This window comes from Panonychus citri, unplaced genomic scaffold (assembly GCF_014898815.1).
Source record: "Panonychus citri isolate SS breed McGregor unplaced genomic scaffold, ASM1489881v1 Contig00134, whole genome shotgun sequence".
Classification (NCBI taxonomy): Eukaryota; Metazoa; Arthropoda; class Arachnida; order Trombidiformes; family Tetranychidae; genus Panonychus; species Panonychus citri.
The window spans coordinates 446,749-464,379 of record NW_026515539.1 but is presented as its reverse complement, the minus strand read 5'-3'; the positions used below and the strand labels follow the sequence as shown (position 1 = coordinate 464,379).

Genomic DNA, 17,631 nt, shown 5'->3' with positions numbered 1-17,631 from the left:
TCATATTCTCTCTCTCTCTCTCTTCTTTCTCTCCTTCTCCTTCTCCGTTTTCATCATCATCATTTCCATCTCTCTCTCTCTCTCTTTTCTCTGGTGTTATTTATACTTCCATAGAGAAGAGGAAAAAATGAAAAGTACCTAAGATTAAACATTGGAAACTTGGATTAACCTTCATCATTATTTTCATAATTTCCCTTTTTCCTTTTGTTTTAATTCCTACGTCTTTGATTTCCCCTAAACAGTTAATCAAATACAATTTAAATTAAATTGAAATAACGGTAATCATGATGATTCACTTTTCTGTCCATCATCATGTTTAAAGATGATCATAAATTCATTGAAAGTCAACCTACTTTCCACTGATTAACTAATAACCTTTACAGTCAAAACACACAATTTATTATCACTGATTAATTCACTTTCTCATTTGAAGGTTATCAATATCATAATCAACCATTTAATCAACAACAATTAACTCTCAGACATCAATGGCTTCAACTTTTTCACGATTATCATGATATTGCTATTGACATAATAATCAATATCAATCATTAACCAGACAAACAATTAACTCTAATCATACAATATATATACAACAAATATAATCCAAACTTAACCAACCAACAGTTTCACCATTTAAATTAATCAAATTAAATCATTGTTTTAATTATTTATGCAAATCAATTTATCCTCATCCCATTGATGATACAATCAACCACAAATGATTTAAACATCAAATGAAACAATTGAAATATTGTTGTTGACACTTTTAAATTTGATCAGTGTTACTACAATTAACTAATTGTTACTCTTGCAAAGTTAATTTGATCATAAACAAATTGGAAATGATAGAAAAGGAGAAAGTAAGAGAAACAAAAATCACTTCGAACCATAAAATTGAACAGTTCAATCGATAGTTCGTTAACCTGTTATATTTACATGGATAACAACCTAGATTTTGTCCTTTCTTTCATTTACCTTTATTTTTACCTTTAATTTATTATTAATAATTTAATAATAATAATAAATTATCAACAATTATTTATAATGAGTAATAAACTTACACGGAAGACAAATAAATTATTATATTCATATTGTGATCATCATCACTATATGACTTTAATCATCATCATCAGAGTATTAAGATAATCATAATTGTTTGACAATCAATCAAGTTTATTATTATTCTCAGGTTATTAACAGAGAGAGAGAGAGAGAGACAAATGTTAATTGTTAATGTTAATTGTTACATTTTGTTTTCTGGTTGTGTTAAATATGATTGACCAAAGATGAACCTGAAATTACAAATATTTAGCTTTACAATTAAGTGAATGTTAATAGATGATTATTGTTAATTGTGTTAATTGTGACTCTGTTTCAAATTCTAATTTAATTGTAACAATTTAAGATGATATTAATTCGAGGGCAATCATGTTTTGCTTTTTTCTTTTTCTCTCTTTTTTTCTGCTTCCTCTTCCCATTTTTTTCTCGAGAGGAAGACGAAGTATCTGAACAGTTCAAGATCGATATATTTCCTTTCCCTTCTTATCTCTTGGGTTATTGAACTTTCTCTGAAAATTTCTCTCAATGAATTACTTTTCATGAGGAAAACTACAGTTAGAGAGACAAGTTTATGTTCACCTTATCATGTTTATCTGTTTCTCAGCTAATCTTTGATTCAGAGCCAACAAAAAGTCAACTAATTGTGAACCAAACTTAATTACTTTATTTTAAAATCTAAACATAATTATAACAACAACAACTTTCTTTAATTGTTTAAGGCTTGATTGATATTATACACAATTCAATTTACAAACTAATAACTAATAACTTGGAGTTAAAGTTTTTAATTGTTGTAATCATTTCGGACAATATTCAGTTGATTGTATTATCATGTATTTTTTTTGGTCCAATTTAAATCTAATTGATTTCTCGTGTTTAGTTAAATCATGATTAAGGATAGATGATGATAGATGTAAAGATTTAAGTTGAATGATAAATGACAGTAAATTAACTAACTAATTAATTTAAATTGTTCAATTCCAAATCTGTGTTTACTTACAATAGTTTATATTTAAGGTCATTAACAATGAAGGAGGGAAGGAAACAATTTATTGATTGATCCAATCAATCAATTGTGATTATCAATTCATATTTTAATCATCATTGATAAATTGTCAATCAATAATCAATAAATTGTTACACCACTTTCAAAAGTTTTAATTGTCTCTTGTTTTCTCATTAAAAGTGTAATCTCATTGGAGGCATTATTATTAATCAGCAACATTTGATTATATTAGTGATTAATAAATTGTGGTGAAAACAAAAAAAAACTCAATATTATATTGACCTAAATCAAATGCTATGGTTAACCAGGATGATTAACTGATTGCAATTAACCAGGAAAATGAAACAAATCTGATACATAAACAAGATGTTGTTACAATGATTGTTATGATTAGCTAATCGTTAACTTATATTGGGAACAGCAATTAAGACATAATTTAATTAACTGTATCCATATAAACATTGGAAGGGGGAAAAATTGTTGTTCTAATTGAAAAATTACTCGAAAGTCGAGATTAAAGTTCCGGGTTTTTCCATGATCTTGTTTCATACGATAACTCGATTATCCTGAAACCAAAAGGAAAAGATGGATTCGATTTAGAACTTTTTCTCTCTCTCTCTCTCTCTCTCTCTCTCTCTCTTCCTTTCTTTCTTTTTCTTTCTTTTCCGAGAGAAAAAGAGAAACATTGTTAACATCTTTATCTTATCTTCATCTTCTCTTTTTCTTATCATCATTATCATCTTCTTCCTCTCTTTCTTCTCTTACTTCGTCTTAAAGATTCTTCTTCCATTTTCTTCATGTGATATATTCAATTTCATCTTTGAATATTACATGGATTTCCCTTTGGACCGAGGAAAACAATTTGGTAACAATTTCTTTCGCCCAAAGTTTAAATATATCACCACAATTAGAACTGAACAGTTAATTAATCATCACAATTGCAAAATTAGAAACAACAAGCAAATTAAACAATCTAATAAACATAATAATCTATCATTAAGTTTAATCCAATTATCACATCTTATGAATTTTAATACAATTAAAGTGGATTAGTGATCATATGAGTTATCATTATTAATCATCAATGAATATGAAATTAAAGCTCAATGATACGATAATCATATGTTGATATGCCAATCAAGATGATGCTAATCATCATCATCAACTTGATTACCTTAACAATTTACCTTGACAATGAATGGAAATAAAAAAACAAGGTGAATATATTTCATCACTCTGTTTTTGAATAAATAATGCATATGATGATGATGATGAAGAAGATGATGAGGATGAGGACGAGGATGAAGATGATTATATTTATCATTTGTTATTTTCAAGTTTTACCTTGAATTTGTTTCATGGAGGATGAGAAAAAGGATGAGGAAGATAAATTTTACCATGGTCTGAATACCATTTACAGATCATTCACCTTCCATGATGATATTACCTCTTTCTTTAGCCTAAATATATTGATTTTTCTTTCTCATCTTCATCCCTATCATCATCTCATCATCATGATGCTTTTATATCAAAGAAATGATTGAAATCCATGTATTTGAATTCATGTACTTCCCTTGAAAATGATGAACAATTCCAATCAGAAATTGAGATTTTGTCTCGTCTTAACAACTTTTAATTGTTGTTGCCTTTTCGTGTTGGCATTAATTGTCACAATTAACTGATTGTAATTGCTCATTGTGAATTTATTTATGTCTTTCTTTCTGATTCTTCTCTATCTCTTTCTTTTCTGGCTCTTTCCAAATAGTCTGAGCATGATCTAATAATAGGACCTTCTGTTTTGGCAATTTCTTGTGTTCATGGTTGTGTTCAAGTTGATGATGATGATGATGATGATGATGAAGATAATACCAGAGATGAGGATGAAAAGATCTGAGGATAACAACCTCTGGTTCTTGTTTCGAGTTCATAGAATCCATGAATTCTTGTTATATATAACTCGAAGGAGGATCGATAAATTTAAGGAACTCGAAGATGATAAAAGGGGGAAAGAATAAAATTATCACATTCTCATCATCATCATCATCATCATGTTCATCATCACTAAATAACATTAATCGCAATTGAAATCATAATCGTAGCTTAATCACAATACATGAAGTTCATTGAATCCAATCGGATAATCCGATGAAAAAAAAAAGTTGGACATCACTTTCACTCATATTGTCAGGGTAGTTTTCATGATTTATTCACACAAATGGACACACAGACAATCAAATTGATTATCCAATTGACCAGAAACAACAATTTAAGATTATCAATAATTTAATTGTACCACTAATCATGATTACCGATTTCCATGTTAATATTTGATTCAGAAAACTTTTAATCAACACTTTTGACTTTTCTTGGAACGAAAAAGTTATTTAATCTGTCTAATAGTCTACAATTAGCTTTAATTGTTACACTAATTGCTAATTTGTTGACATTGCAAAGTTTTCATTGCTCATCATCATTTCAATAAACTGAATTTACTTTTCTCTCATCAACTTCATCATGATTCTCATGTTCATTATAACAGTTATTTGTCTGCGATTTTATCGATCTCCTTAATTTCATTTCATGTTATGTTCTGAACAAAGGTTGTTGTCCTCTTTTTATCATCTGCCCCTTTCTATCTTCCTCTTTCTCTTTCTCTCTCTCTCTTCCTTTTCGTCTACCTGTCTATCTTTATCTTCCTCCTCTTTCCTTTTTCCTCTGTGATTTTCATCTTCAACTGATATCATCAAAATCCTCAATCTTAAATATATTTCACTCCCAATTCTAATCTTCCATCTTATTCTTATTCTTGTCTTTTTTTCTTACCTCATCATCATCATTATCATCTTCATCTTCATCATCTTAGTTTCTCTCTTTCTCCATGTTTTCCTCTTCCTCTTTCTTTTGAGACGAAATATTATTCAAGTGTTATAAGTATAAGAACCCAAAGAAGATGAAGATAACTGATGATAATTCGGGATGATAAGTTTGGGTTTTCTTCGATACTTGAGTTTGCTCAGTTCTCGGTGGTGGATGATAAAGATGAGGCATAGAAAGAGAGAGAGAGAGAGAAAGGTGAAAATAAACCTCTTCTTTTTTTCTTTCTTTTTCTTTCACTCATTCTATTGGATTGGAAGATGATGATGAAGAAAGGGATGAGGATGATAGAGGGCAAAGAGACGTAAATATTATGTAATAGTGAATGATGATGATAAGAAAGAGAAGGCGAAAAAATCAATAGAAAGACAAAAAGACAGAGGAAACAGTTCTGACCCTCTGAAAATAAGCTTAACTGCTCAACAGAATTTAAGAACAATCAAATTAAATCGAGTATCATAATTGGCTGATATTCACCCACCAGGTAAATAACAATTAATAAACAATTTACTGATTGCCTATTGATTGAAATTTAAAACCAAGAATAACAAATAATATAAGTCAATAGTAATTGTGACAAAAAGTTGGTTTGTTTTTAATGGTAATCAAATTAATCATAACAATATAAGTTTAATCATATACATTGATGTAGTTGTTGTTGTTGTTGTTGTTGTTGTTGGGAGGGAACACAAAGACAATAAACAAAAAAGGAACCAGAATGTAAATATAATAAAAGAAAATGGTACGAACTCGAGAAAAAGTTCATTGGCCTCATGGAAATATCGATTTTGTTCAGAATAATAATGAAAAAAATAGTGACCTTTTCATCCTGTTTCTCATCTTCATCTTCATCATCATTTTCATCCATGAATCCAATGTTATTTTCTCAATACAAGGTCAACATCCCTCCTATGAATGACCTAGAATGTATTTCTTAGCTTTGCACACCTTAATTATCATTACAATTGCAAACAATTAAAGCCTATAAATTAACAATCAAAACCATCGAGGATGATTGCAAACAATTTTAGCTAATAATCAATTGCAAATTGAAATAATAATGAGAAAAACAAAAGAGAAATTGAAAACTCCCAAAATCAAATCAACTAATATTAAAATGATTGCATATTTTTTTTTGTATTTTGACTTATATATTTGTGTTTTCATCCTCATCTTATTGACAAATCAAACAATCATCACAAAACAAAACTAATCATTCAATTGCAAATTGCCATCAACATGATGGGCAACTTTTCATGATCATTATCACTTTTCATCATCATCATTGATCAATAAATGATTGTTAGGTTATCACAACAGAATAAGATGAAAAACTGAATAGAAAGAAAGAAAAAAAGATGTTGGGGTTTGTGTAGATGATGCGGATCATGATGATGATGATAATGAAAATAATGATTCCAGGAGAAAGAGAAGAAAGAAAGAGATTCAGAATAATCGATGAAAAATAGGTTGAGCTCAGGTTGATGAACTATCGATCCGGTGGAAAAAAAGTTTTCGCATTTTTCCATCAGAATAGAAAAAGAAAAGAGAAACAATTTTTGTCTCTGCGATTTTTTCCTCCCAGAGGGAAGAGAATTGATAGAGGGAGAGAGAGAGAAAAACTCCAAATTAAAAACAATTTAGAAATAAAAAAGAATTGATTACAATTAAATTAGTAGAATTTACAATTGAATTCATAATCCCACTAAATTAGAAATCCAATCAACAATTTGAAAAGAAGAAAAAAAAATTCTAAACGAAAGGATAAACATAAGAAATATTTTGTTTTCTCTTCCAACATCCAATGTCTTTTATGCAACAACGAGTAAAATAATAATAATAATAAAAAGATTGAGATTAAGATGATTACAAAGAGGTTTTTGGATTAATTAACTTCAAATAATATAGATTTTTTTATTATTGTCATTGTGGTTTTTGTTGTTGTTGTTGATGATGAGATGATTTTTAAAGATGATGATGATAATGTTAAAATCTTTTTTTTGTTGGTTGTTTTTGATGAGGAAAATGTTGATCGTTTTGGTTTAGAATTTGAGTTTTTGTTGTTGTTGTGTTGAATGTTATTGAATTTGTATTGTTTTAGTTTTTGTCTTTTTTTTATATATATATAGAGATGTAGTTGGGTTTTTTTGTTGTTTTTGTGATGGTTTTTTTTAGTTGTGTGTTTGTGTAAATTAATTATTTTTTGTAATCTTAATTAATAATAATTTTTTTGCGCTTTCCAATAATGATTATATAAATTCTTCGTCTTTTTAAATTTTGGGATTTGTTTGTTATCTTTCACTCACTCTCGCTCACTCTCTCTTTCTCTCTGGTTTTTTTGTTTTCATTTTCTCTATAATATATGCTTGAAATTTGATAATTGCTATATAATCAATTCAATTTAAAATCAATAGAAATATTCGATTAACGATATTGCATCGTTTTTTAAGATGCTCGAAGAGATAATATCCTTTTCACGGTTTGTCGATGAGAATGCGGAGAAAAGATCAGAGTCAAGTTCGGAAGAGGATAGACCTAGACCATTGGTTGTGCTGGATGAGGAGAAAGCGTTGAAAAGTGGTGAGTCGTTAAGAAATTCTCGTGAACTTGCTTCAGAATCTCCTGAAGATGAAGTTGCTGTTGATGAGGTTGCACCCGTTGTCGAATCGATGATACCTCCAGTTCTGATGGCAATGTGAGATTCAATTTCTTTCCTGGCCTTTTCTACATTCTCAGGTAACCCTGTAACCTCAAATATGGGCTCTTTATCCCGGCTTGGAGTAATTATGTAAGTATTGGTCTCCTGTTGGATTCTTTTGATTGTTGCCCCTTTTGGTCCCACTACAAGACCAACCACCCTGTAGGGTACACGAACCTGAATCGTCATTTGACCAGGTAAATTGGGATTTGGACCAAGACCAGCGAGTCCGGTACCATTGAGATTACTCTTACGTTGAGCTCGAATTTGGCTGAAATGTTCCGCGGCGGAAAGGATTTCTTTCTTAGCTGCATTAACATCCTCTTTTCGACCGGTTACCACAAAAACAGGCTCTTCACCTCGTACTGGCGTCTTTATGTAAGTATTTGTCTTTGCTCTCAGGGCCTTAATTTTACAGCCTAAAGGAATAAAGTTTATGATAGAGAAAAGAATAAAGAAAATGAAAGAAACAAAAAAATTTCGATGAGAGAGGGAAGCATTGAAACAAAAAGAAAATAAAGTATAAAAATAAAAGAGAAGAGAAAGTGAATGAGAGGAGAAAGGAGAGTAAAAGAGTGAAAGTTAAAATGCGAGAAAAATGAGGATGGAAAAAGAAAGAGAGAAATGTTGGTTATGGAGAGAAAGACAGAGTAACCAAAAAAAATCGACAGAAAAACCGACAGAGTAAAAAGGGAAAAGTAAAAGAGAGAAGAGAAATTTGAAAAAAAAAGATATTTTGAAAGAGTAATTTTTAGCGAGAGACATTTTTAAAGTGAGATTTAGAGAAGGTGATAATGTGTGTGAGTGAGTGAGAGAGAGACAAAGGCCGAGAACCGAGGAAAAAAAGAGAGAGAGAAGAAAAAAAGGCGAGACAAAGTGAAATGGTAATGAGAAAAATAGAAAGAGAGAGAAAGAGAAAGAAACAGACACACAGTAGAAAAAGTAAAGAGACAGGGACATGAAAAGAGAAAAAGAAAGAAAGAAAGAGAATAGAAAAAAAGAGATACAAAATAAATGCGGTAATGAGAGAAGAAAAAAATGCGAGAAGGAGAAGAAAAAAAGAGAAGAGAGAATAATTTTCAATGTAAATACCTTGTCGTCCAACTATCTCGGCAACGTGTTCCGATGAGGGAACTGGAACACATTCTGTTGTATTTTGACTTTTCTTTGTCCTTGATTCAATCTCAAAATTATGATTAACACTGTTGTTATTGCTGAGATTATTGTTGCTTGTTGAAATACTGTCATCATCCTCATTGATTAATCCCAACATGGATAATTCAAATGCAAGTTGTAGAGCTCTTTGGTCCTCCAATCCATTACTATTAACAACACTATTACTATTACTATTAATATTATTATTATTATTAAGATTATTAAGATTATTACTATTATTATTGTTGATTGTAGATTCACAGTCGTAGAAAAATCCAGCAGGCATGGTAAATGTTTAAAATGTTGTTTGTTTGTTGATGGTGATGATGATGATGGTGATTGGTGATAGTGAGATGGTTAACAATTATAATAGATTTATTTTCAATGATAATTATTAAGAAATAGTTTAATTGGTGATTAAAATTGTATCTGGTGTGTGTAGTATGTGTGTGTGTGTGTCTTGAAAAAAAAAGAAACAAAGAGATGGAGAGAAAGACACCAAATACATACAACAAACAAATAAAATTACACACACAGAGACTTACAGAGTCAACATACAAATAAAAAACTCTCTCAATGAACAGACCATATAAATACGAACAACTTGTGCCATCTGGCGGTCAATTTTATTCTATTCTAAATGTGAGTTTTCTCTTTCTTTTTTCTCTTTCTTTTTTCTCTTTCTTTTCTTTCTTCTTTATTTTCTTTTCTTTTTTCTCTCTGTGAATTTTTTTTCTCTTCTCTCTCATTTTTTTTCTCTCTCTCTCTCTCTCTCTTTCTCTCTGTGTTTTGGATTTTAAGCTTTTCGTTTGTATTATTATTATTATTTGGAAGATCATCTTGTTCGTCTTTGGAACGTTAAAATTTCGGTCTCTTTGGATTTTCTTTTTCATTTTTTTGTTCTATTCTCTTTTTCTCTCTTTCTTTTTTTTTCTTTGCTCTCTTTGGTAGGAAAAGGTTTTTACTCTTTGGTGGGATCATAGAGATGGAGAGAGAAATGGACTTACCAGTTGATGTTACTGTTTTTCGCAAGCAAAAATATTATTTCGGCCATTTTTTGTCTTTCTTTTCTTACCTTTTTCTCTTCTTTCATCTTTCTTACCTTTTTTTCTCTCTCTCTCTTTCTCTTCATCTTTTTCTAGCTTAAGTTTCTTCGCCTTCTTCGCTTTAACCTTGAGCTTGTTAACATCTTTCTTTTGTTGTCTTTGTTTCCCTCCTTTTTTTCTTGTCTTTTGTTTGCCTTTCTCTTTTCTCTTTCTTTTCTTTCTTTTTCTCTTTTTCTCTCTTTCTCCTCTCTTCGCACTCTTATCATCTGCTATTCACCTTTTTCTTCATCTTCATCATTTTTCTTCTTTTTTCTCTTAGCCTTCTCTCTCTCTCTCTCTCTCTCTCTCTCTCTCTCTCTCTCTCTCTCTCTCTCTCTCTCTCTCTCTCTCTCTCTCTCTCTCTCTGCTATTTTTGTCTGTGTTTCAACTTCTTTTTCTTATGTCGTTTTCTTAATTCAGGTTTTTTTTTCTTGGTGATGATGATAATCCCAAACTGGTTCGGAGCATTAATTTCGCTTTCACTGAACCATGTGGTTTCTTTGTGCTAATGATCTAATGGCCTTCATACGACTGATGATGGGTTTGTGTTGTTGTTTGGTTGGTTGGCTGGTTCCCTGCATCACTGGCTTATTACATGTTGCTTGTTGTTGATTAGGAGCAATAGAAAGAGAAAAAGAAGAAGAAAAAAAATAGTTAACAAAAAACGCAACTTCAACTACACAACCAACTTTTGGAATCTCTGGAAAACTACAAACCATACATACACTTACACCAAACACGCATTTATAGTGTATATTATGTTCAAGGTATTTACCATTGTTGACCAATTGTTGTTAACCGGCTAGACCAACACATGAGAATTTAAAAAGATTTCATTTTGTTGCTTTTCTAATACAAATTTTTGTTTTTCTTTTCTTTTCTTCAGAGAAACGACCCAACCAATTTACGATTCTCTAATCATTCCAGTCACTCACTCATTTCTCTTTTTACACTTTAAATTTATGGTACTAATTAATTCTCAACCTTTTAACCGGCACAATTAAATTCCCGACGATGACAATAACTACCCTCATAGTGACGATATTACACCGGTAACCTTTGTTTTTCTTTCTCTTTAACTTTAACAATTTAGATTTTATTAGTTTTTTGTTTCTTTCAATAAGATGATGATATTACAATTCAATTTATGTAAACCAGAGACATAGATATGAACGCATTCATTGAATTAATATTATATATTTTTTTTTTAATTATTTTTGGCAGCTTTGTCAATGGATTGATAAAGATAGAGGAGATGGAGAGAGAAACGTTGATAATTGAATAAGAATCATAAATCAATTGTTTGTGTATGTTTTTCTCGTTTACCATTGATTAACGTTGTTTTCTTTGCTTTTTTCTTATTCTTTTCTTATTTATATTTTTTTCTTTCTTTCACTCGATTTTAGGTTAAACTTTTCACAATAACATCTTCCTTTTTTTGCAATCTTTGGCTCACATAGAGAGACTATACACTGGAAAGGATTATCCTCCACAAAAACATACACTCGCCATACACAAAAAAAACATTCATACACACAAACAGAGGGAAATAGAGAAGAGAGAGAGAGAGAGAGAGAGGAAAACAGAGCGGATAACAGAGAGAGTGGTGGTTTTGGGTTAAGGTCAACACCCAATATGGTCAACAACAACAAGTCTTTTCGTTATTCGTTATTTTTGGCAAATATTTGGGTTTGTTTTCTTTTTTTTCTTTATGTGACGATGTGAAACCATCTTTGATTTTATTTGATTTTTCTTCTTTACTCTTCTTCCTCTTCTTCCTCTTCTTCCTCCTCTTCCTCTTCTTCCTCTTCTTCTTCCTCATCCTCTGGTTGAGCTGGAGCACCAAACCTAGGAGCTGATCGTGGTGGTGAAGGTTCAGGAGCTGAGTACGGCTTGAAAGTGTCCTAAAGGGAAAAAAAGATGAAAGACAAAAGAAGGCGAGAAAAAAACAAAGAAAGCATTAGAAATTAGTTTGTTTTCTTTTTTTTCTTCCAAAAATCATAAAACTTTAAAAATCTTCAAAGTTTTTAAAGTGAATTGAGGTTTAAGGGCAAACCAATTAACTAGGGAATATAAATACACGTTGAGAATAAGTTCGTGTGCCCAGTAATAATTTCTAGTTCTAACTAGAAGAAAAAAGAAAGAGCTATTAAAGAATAAGAAAAAGTAGATTTAAGATCATCTTTTGTTTCTCTTTCTTTTCTATCGCTCTCTCTCTCTCTTTCTTTCTCTCTAACAACGTTTGAATCCACAATCAATCAACTTAACAGCATCTATATAACAAAGTTGATTACACTTACAATGTTAACTACATTTCTCGTAGTTAGTAGTCGCCATCTAGTAGTTAAACTGATTCCCTCTATTTTTCGCTCTCTCTCTCTTTCTTTCTCTTTCAAGTGTTATCACCTCACCTGTATTGAAATTGTCTTACCTTTGGTCAGTTTGTTAAAAGTTTCTTTCTCTCTCATTCTCTTTGCCCTTGATTATCTATGGATTTTGTTTACTTTTCTTTCTCTTCTTTTTCTTAGTAATAACTTATATAGAAAGACACACTTCGCACACCATCATCATCTCTCTTAATCTGTTAATTGTAATTATAATCTCTTAATCGGCTGACCACAAGCTGGAAAGATTATTTCCCCCAAGTTAATTATATATTTATCCACCTTTAAGGGTAAAGGTATCAACAATTTAAAGGTAGAATAAGAGGAAAGGAAAAGAAAGGAAACCACAACAATTAACTAACCATAACATCAAAATCATCAGTATCATCATAGGTCCTTGTTCCAGGTTCATAGGTTTCCTTGTTTTTCGGGTTAGATGGATCCCACTTCATCAATTTTGGTGATCCACGTTCCTTATAATCCTTAATCCTTTCTTCCCATGATTTTTCAAGTTGCTGTTTATACAATTCTTCCCAACCCTGGATTTAGAATTAAAAAAAAAAGAGTTAATCATTGGGTTGGTGAAGAGAATCCAAGGAAAAAACTTACGCCTTCGAAAAGAGCCTTTTTATCCTGAAAAGTGTACCGGTCGACTCGTCGTTCATATTTACTTGCGACATTGATCTTTGGTGGATATTTTCCAGTAAAAGCTCTACAATTAAAGAATTACAATTAAAAATTAACAATTCGTCAAGGTGAATTTCAATTGTAAACTTACTCTGGGTCTAAACCTTTTTTCAAAGCTTTGTTCCTATTGATCTGTCGTTGACGTTCATTCAATTCTTTCAACTAATGGATTAGCAATGAAAAACAAGATTAAATTTAATTTTACAGGGAAAACAAAGTGGCCTTTCCAAAGAAAAACTCACATCATAATCCTGTCTCTTTCGCCGCTCCTCAAGATCATATTTGTCACTCTCTAATTGGATAATTTGTTCCCAAAGTTCAGCGGCTTTTTTACGAAGATCATCTTCATCCATGTTATCAATTTTTAGAGGTTTAACTCTCAATCCAAGGGCAATGGTTTTCTCTTCAGCCAATTGTTCCTTTGTTTTGTTCAATTCAGCTCGAGCAAACATCACATTGGAAAACTGGAAATTCCATTGAAAAGAAGAAGAAGAGAAAAAAATTCCAATCATCATTATATTTAATTCAAACCCCCGCAGGAGATGAAAGAAGGAGAGGAAAAAAAAGATAAACATGAAGACCGGAAATGGCTAATGGAAACCTCCATTATTATCAACGTGTGTTCACCAATTAATTACCTTATCTTGACCCTGTCCTTGCGTCGAACCTCCTTCTTTCTTGGTGATAACGTAATTTGGTTTAACCGACTCTTTCTGCTTCTGTAAAGCCGCAGCCATGGCTTGTCTTTTACGTTCAGCTTCTTCTAATCGTTTACGTTTGGCCTCAGCTTCTCGATTTTTTTTCTCTTCCTGTGTTGAGTGGATGATAGAAATTCAAGAAGAAATGTTAGATCAACAGGCTGATAGTATTGATAAGTATTTTCTTGGAATCACTTTAATGAGTAATTTATCATTTTTTCCTTTGATATTTTATGTTTTCCGTTTTCTCAATAGGATCCTATGGGGTTTTCGACACATTTACTTACAATCTCCCGTTGTTTCTGCTCATCTTGCTTCTTTTTCATCGCAAGCATCATTTTCTCTTGTTCTCGGCGTTGATCTTTTCTTTTGGCCTGTCGCTCTTTCAATTTCTTCAAATCTTCTTCTTCCTTGGCCCGGGTTTTCTTCATTTGTTCTATATATTCGGCCCACATGGATTCTTCTTCCTCCTTCTTTTTTCGGAGTTTTTCCTGTTGATTATAAAAGAAGATGAGGCAAAAAAGAGTAGATACAATTCATATTTAATTAATGATAAAATTTATGATCAACTCAATTTCATCATCACCTTAACAGTAATATGGTTGTTAAACTAAAGAGACCGAAAATGAGGATCGATTGGTTTACATTGATCATCTTTTGTTAACGGAAATTTCGTTACAAAACTGTAACGAAATTTAGCTTTCTGAGTAACCAGAACTTTTGAAAAGATGAGAAGCAGAAAAATCGATCCTTGTTTTCTTCTCTTCTCTCTGAGTTATTGCCCAAAAAGTGGTGGAAAAAGTGATAGAAAATAAGAAGAACCCAAAAATAGAGGGAAAAAATGAGGAAACGACGAGGAAAAAGAAAGAGAAGAAAGAAAAAGTTGATCAGTATTGATGAACTTGGCCAAGTTCCAATTTCTGTTTAGAGAAGAAAAAGAAAACCTAATTGTCAAAAAACAGATTAAATTGTTGAATTTTCCCAATGACTTTCTGCATATATACTCAGCTAAACGAAAGAGGCTTAATCCAGTTTCGCTAAAGTTGAACTTGGTCTAAAGCCAAGTTATTTTCTTTCAGCATTTCTCTTTCTTCTCAACTGTTTAATCTTCCATCATGTTTACCATCTTATTATTTTCTCTCTGTAACTTTGCTTCATCATCATCATCTTCATCTCCTCACAAACATATATTTATGTTCAATGAATTTCAACTAATTAACATTAGTTGGTGGTGGTGGTGGAACCACCAGTGGCTTCAATAAGCTCTCTCCCTCTCCCTCTCACATAGGCTCTAATAATAATGAGAAAGCAAAGTTACTAAGGACAATTTAAAGGGTGTAAAAGTTTCCAATCTTAAAATCAACAATTAACTAGCTAAAAGTTAATTGTTTTTACATTCGTTGATTTAACAGGCGAAAAACTAATAAAAAACAATTGGCTTATAGATTCCGATTCTGATCAATTCCTAACATGAGATGAGAATCCAACACATTGTTGATTATCATTCTCTGGATTTAATTGTTGATATTTTGTGGTAAATTTGGTTAATTGTTAATGAAAGGTGATAATGATAGTTAATGATTGTTATACATATAATTTATTGAATTTTAAACTTACCTGTAAATTGTTATCAACTTCAGTCATGGTGTCGTTTGTAGATTAGACTCTCTCTCTCTGTATATGAATGAGTTAAAGATGATTGAAATTAATTGTTGATTTCTAAATCACTTTGGAAAGAAACTAGATTATAACAAAATTAATAGTGATTTATGTTGATCAATTAAGATGATTATCTTTTTCGTTCACTGATGATGCGGAAAAGAAAACTTTTTCGTTGGAAAATTAAAATGAAACTTATGATATGATTAAGATGATAATGTTACTGATGATGATGAGATGATAATGAGGATGAAGATGATGAAGGTAATTCGTAATTAATTTTGATTAATTTGTGATTAATTGTGATTAATAAACAATATATATAAACATACACAAACTGAGGCACAATAATCAAGTTGATTGTTGTAAACCTTGTATCCAACTGTTGCGATATTCAATTGCCAGAACTACTAAGAATTTTTTTTTCTTCTCATCTTTATCTTCCCCTCATCTTCATCATCTTTATCATCTTATATACTCTTTCTTTTTTCCCTGTGAGTGTTGTTTTGGTTGCTGTTCTATTTTATCTAGAACCCAACAAATTTAGACCTCGAAATAAGAAAGTAAACTTCAACTGCTACCAAAACGAAAATAAGTTTTTATCGTTGATTCCTGAGCATTCTCAGTCTTATCATCCTCATCATCATTCACCAGTATTCAGAGATCCAAGTCATTTAACAGAATCTATTTTGATCAATGGACACTTTAGACTTTCAGAGATCCTCAGGTTTGATTACTTTCTCCAGTAACTTACAGTTATTGTAATGAGACAACAATTAACATCATGGAGATTAACGATTGTCCGTTGGAAGATCGTTCCAGAATTGATAGACGTTATTAGAATAGATGAAATCTAAAGATAACTCATTTGGATTGTTTCAATGTTGAACTTGAATAGTAATGAGGTGGAGAGAGAGAGAGAGAGTTGGATCCTAATTAAACTGTTGAAGAGAAATTTTTTAATGGATTAGTTGGTTGTGAAAGGATTAGAATAGTTTTATACTTACTAATTGTCTTAGCATTTTTATTCAGTTAAATGAACAGTTTTTCAATTGAATGCATCATGGTGATTAATTATAGATCTGAAAGCAAATCAAAGTTCAATTAAAAGGTTCAATCAAATGGTTGGGAATCGCATCTGATCTGGAATATTTTCCTTGGAGAGAATTCATTGTTTGAGGTTCGAATGGAGAAAATGAAATTCTATTAGTATCATCTCATTTATCCTTTGGCACCAGCAATTAAATCACATCTTTTTTTTTATCTTAATTGCGATCAAAAGCAACTAATCAACCAGATAGAAGCCTAAGAACAAAATGAAAATAGAAATGCAGAAATTAGAATAGAGCGCCAGAAGAATGAAATTAGAGTGATTTTAATTGTTCGGTTTTATCATAGATCAAATTGACAGTAATTGATTCTAATTATGTTTACCTGAGGAAAAGTTCCATTCATGTACCATGGAGAAAAAAAGAAAACACAATAATCCATTGAATGTGATTAATTTTCTTCTATTATGAGCCAACCAATTGCTGTGGAAACAATAAAAAAATCAATTTAAAAGATTGCAGAAAATTAACAGAACGGAAGAGAGAAGGAAAAAAAGACTTACCATTGAGCAGAAATTAAGTATTAATAATAACCATCAAGAGAATCTTGTTGGTGTAAAATGTCAACTTCATGTGATGATGATGATAATTCACATGGGGAAATGTTTCTCAATTGATGAAGAAATTGAAATGAGACAATTCAACAGCTGATGGAACATTTTTCCTCTCATTCAATTAAACGAGGAATCAATTTGTAGACTAATTCACTTTGACTGAAAGAAAACACTGAATTCAAGTTCATCAGATAATCTCAATACAATTGCATGAAGAACATCGGAGATTTAAATGAATTAATTTCAATTTAATCAACAAATTAATAATTTGAAATGAAAAAAAAAAGAAACGAAAAAAACTGTCAACCCGAATTCGAAAATAAAAAACCGCGTTGTCATGGTAACCGGTAAGCAAAAAATTCGCTAATTTAATTAATTCTCTCTTTTTAATCGTCTAATTAAATTCAATTAAATTATTGATTATTTAATTTACTCGATAATATAATTAATCAATAGAAAATGAAAAACTATCAACCATCTGTAACGTAAATACAAACCAAATGCCGGTTATCGGAATTGCGGTTATCGAATCCGCTTCGAGTCGAAAATTAATTTTAATCAATTTTAATTGTTGATTTTTTCACTTTTTCATTTAATTTGATTAAGAAATCAGAGTTTCCTTTTCCTCACTGATAGTTAATTAACATTATTCCAATGAAA

At 30.9% G+C, this 17,631-nt stretch overlaps 2 protein-coding genes and 1 long non-coding RNA gene across 3 annotated transcripts; 1 reads left to right on the top strand and 2 right to left on the bottom strand.

The window, feature by feature from the left end:
* Positions 1 to 6,819: 6,819 nt before the first annotated feature.
* Positions 6,820 to 9,331, bottom strand: LOC128391563 (RNA-binding protein MEX3B-like). Its single transcript, XM_053351469.1, has 2 exons — positions 8,733 to 9,331; positions 6,820 to 8,059 (listed from the first exon to the last, which is right to left on the bottom strand). The coding sequence occupies exons 1-2, from the start codon at positions 9,079 to 9,081 to the stop codon at positions 7,350 to 7,352; spliced, it is 1,059 nt and encodes a 352-aa protein (XP_053207444.1). The 5' UTR covers positions 9,082 to 9,331; the 3' UTR covers positions 6,820 to 7,349.
* A 152-nt stretch (positions 9,332 to 9,483) lies between these two features.
* Positions 9,484 to 10,960, top strand: LOC128391565 (uncharacterized). The gene is made up of 3 exons (XR_008325825.1): positions 9,484 to 9,664; positions 10,301 to 10,647; positions 10,767 to 10,960. It is a non-coding gene; the product is annotated as an uncharacterized LOC128391565 (long non-coding RNA).
* Positions 10,961 to 11,066: 106 nt separating this feature from the next.
* On the bottom strand, positions 11,067 to 17,169 carry LOC128391561 (troponin T-like). The gene is made up of 12 exons (XM_053351465.1): positions 16,921 to 17,169; positions 16,743 to 16,840; positions 16,316 to 16,613; positions 16,063 to 16,249; positions 15,267 to 15,319; positions 13,937 to 14,140; positions 13,590 to 13,760; positions 13,194 to 13,415; positions 13,043 to 13,113; positions 12,874 to 12,976; positions 12,627 to 12,803; positions 11,067 to 11,784 (listed from the first exon to the last, which is right to left on the bottom strand). The coding sequence occupies exons 5-12, from the start codon at positions 15,291 to 15,293 to the stop codon at positions 11,638 to 11,640; spliced, it is 1,122 nt and encodes a 373-aa protein (XP_053207440.1). The 5' UTR covers positions 15,294 to 15,319; positions 16,063 to 16,249; positions 16,316 to 16,613; positions 16,743 to 16,840; positions 16,921 to 17,169; the 3' UTR covers positions 11,067 to 11,637.
* Between the last annotated feature and the right edge of the window lie 462 nt (positions 17,170 to 17,631).

Coding starts and splice junctions, on each gene's coding strand:
- LOC128391563 (XM_053351469.1), bottom strand. CDS start 9,081: ATGCCTGCTGGATTTTTCTACGACTGTGAATCTACAATCAACAATAAT. Junction 8,060..8,732: donor CGAGATAGTTGGACGACAAG/GTATTTACATTG, acceptor TTATTCCTTTAG/GCTGTAAAATTAAGGCCCTG.
- LOC128391561 (XM_053351465.1), bottom strand. CDS start 15,293: ATGACTGAAGTTGATAACAATTTACAG. Junction 13,761..13,936: donor AGCAGAAACAACGGGAGATT/GTAAGTAAATGT, acceptor CACTCAACACAG/GAAGAGAAAAAAAATCGAGA. Junction 12,977..13,042: donor AAAAAAGGTTTAGACCCAGA/GTAAGTTTACAA, acceptor CTTTAATTGTAG/AGCTTTTACTGGAAAATATC.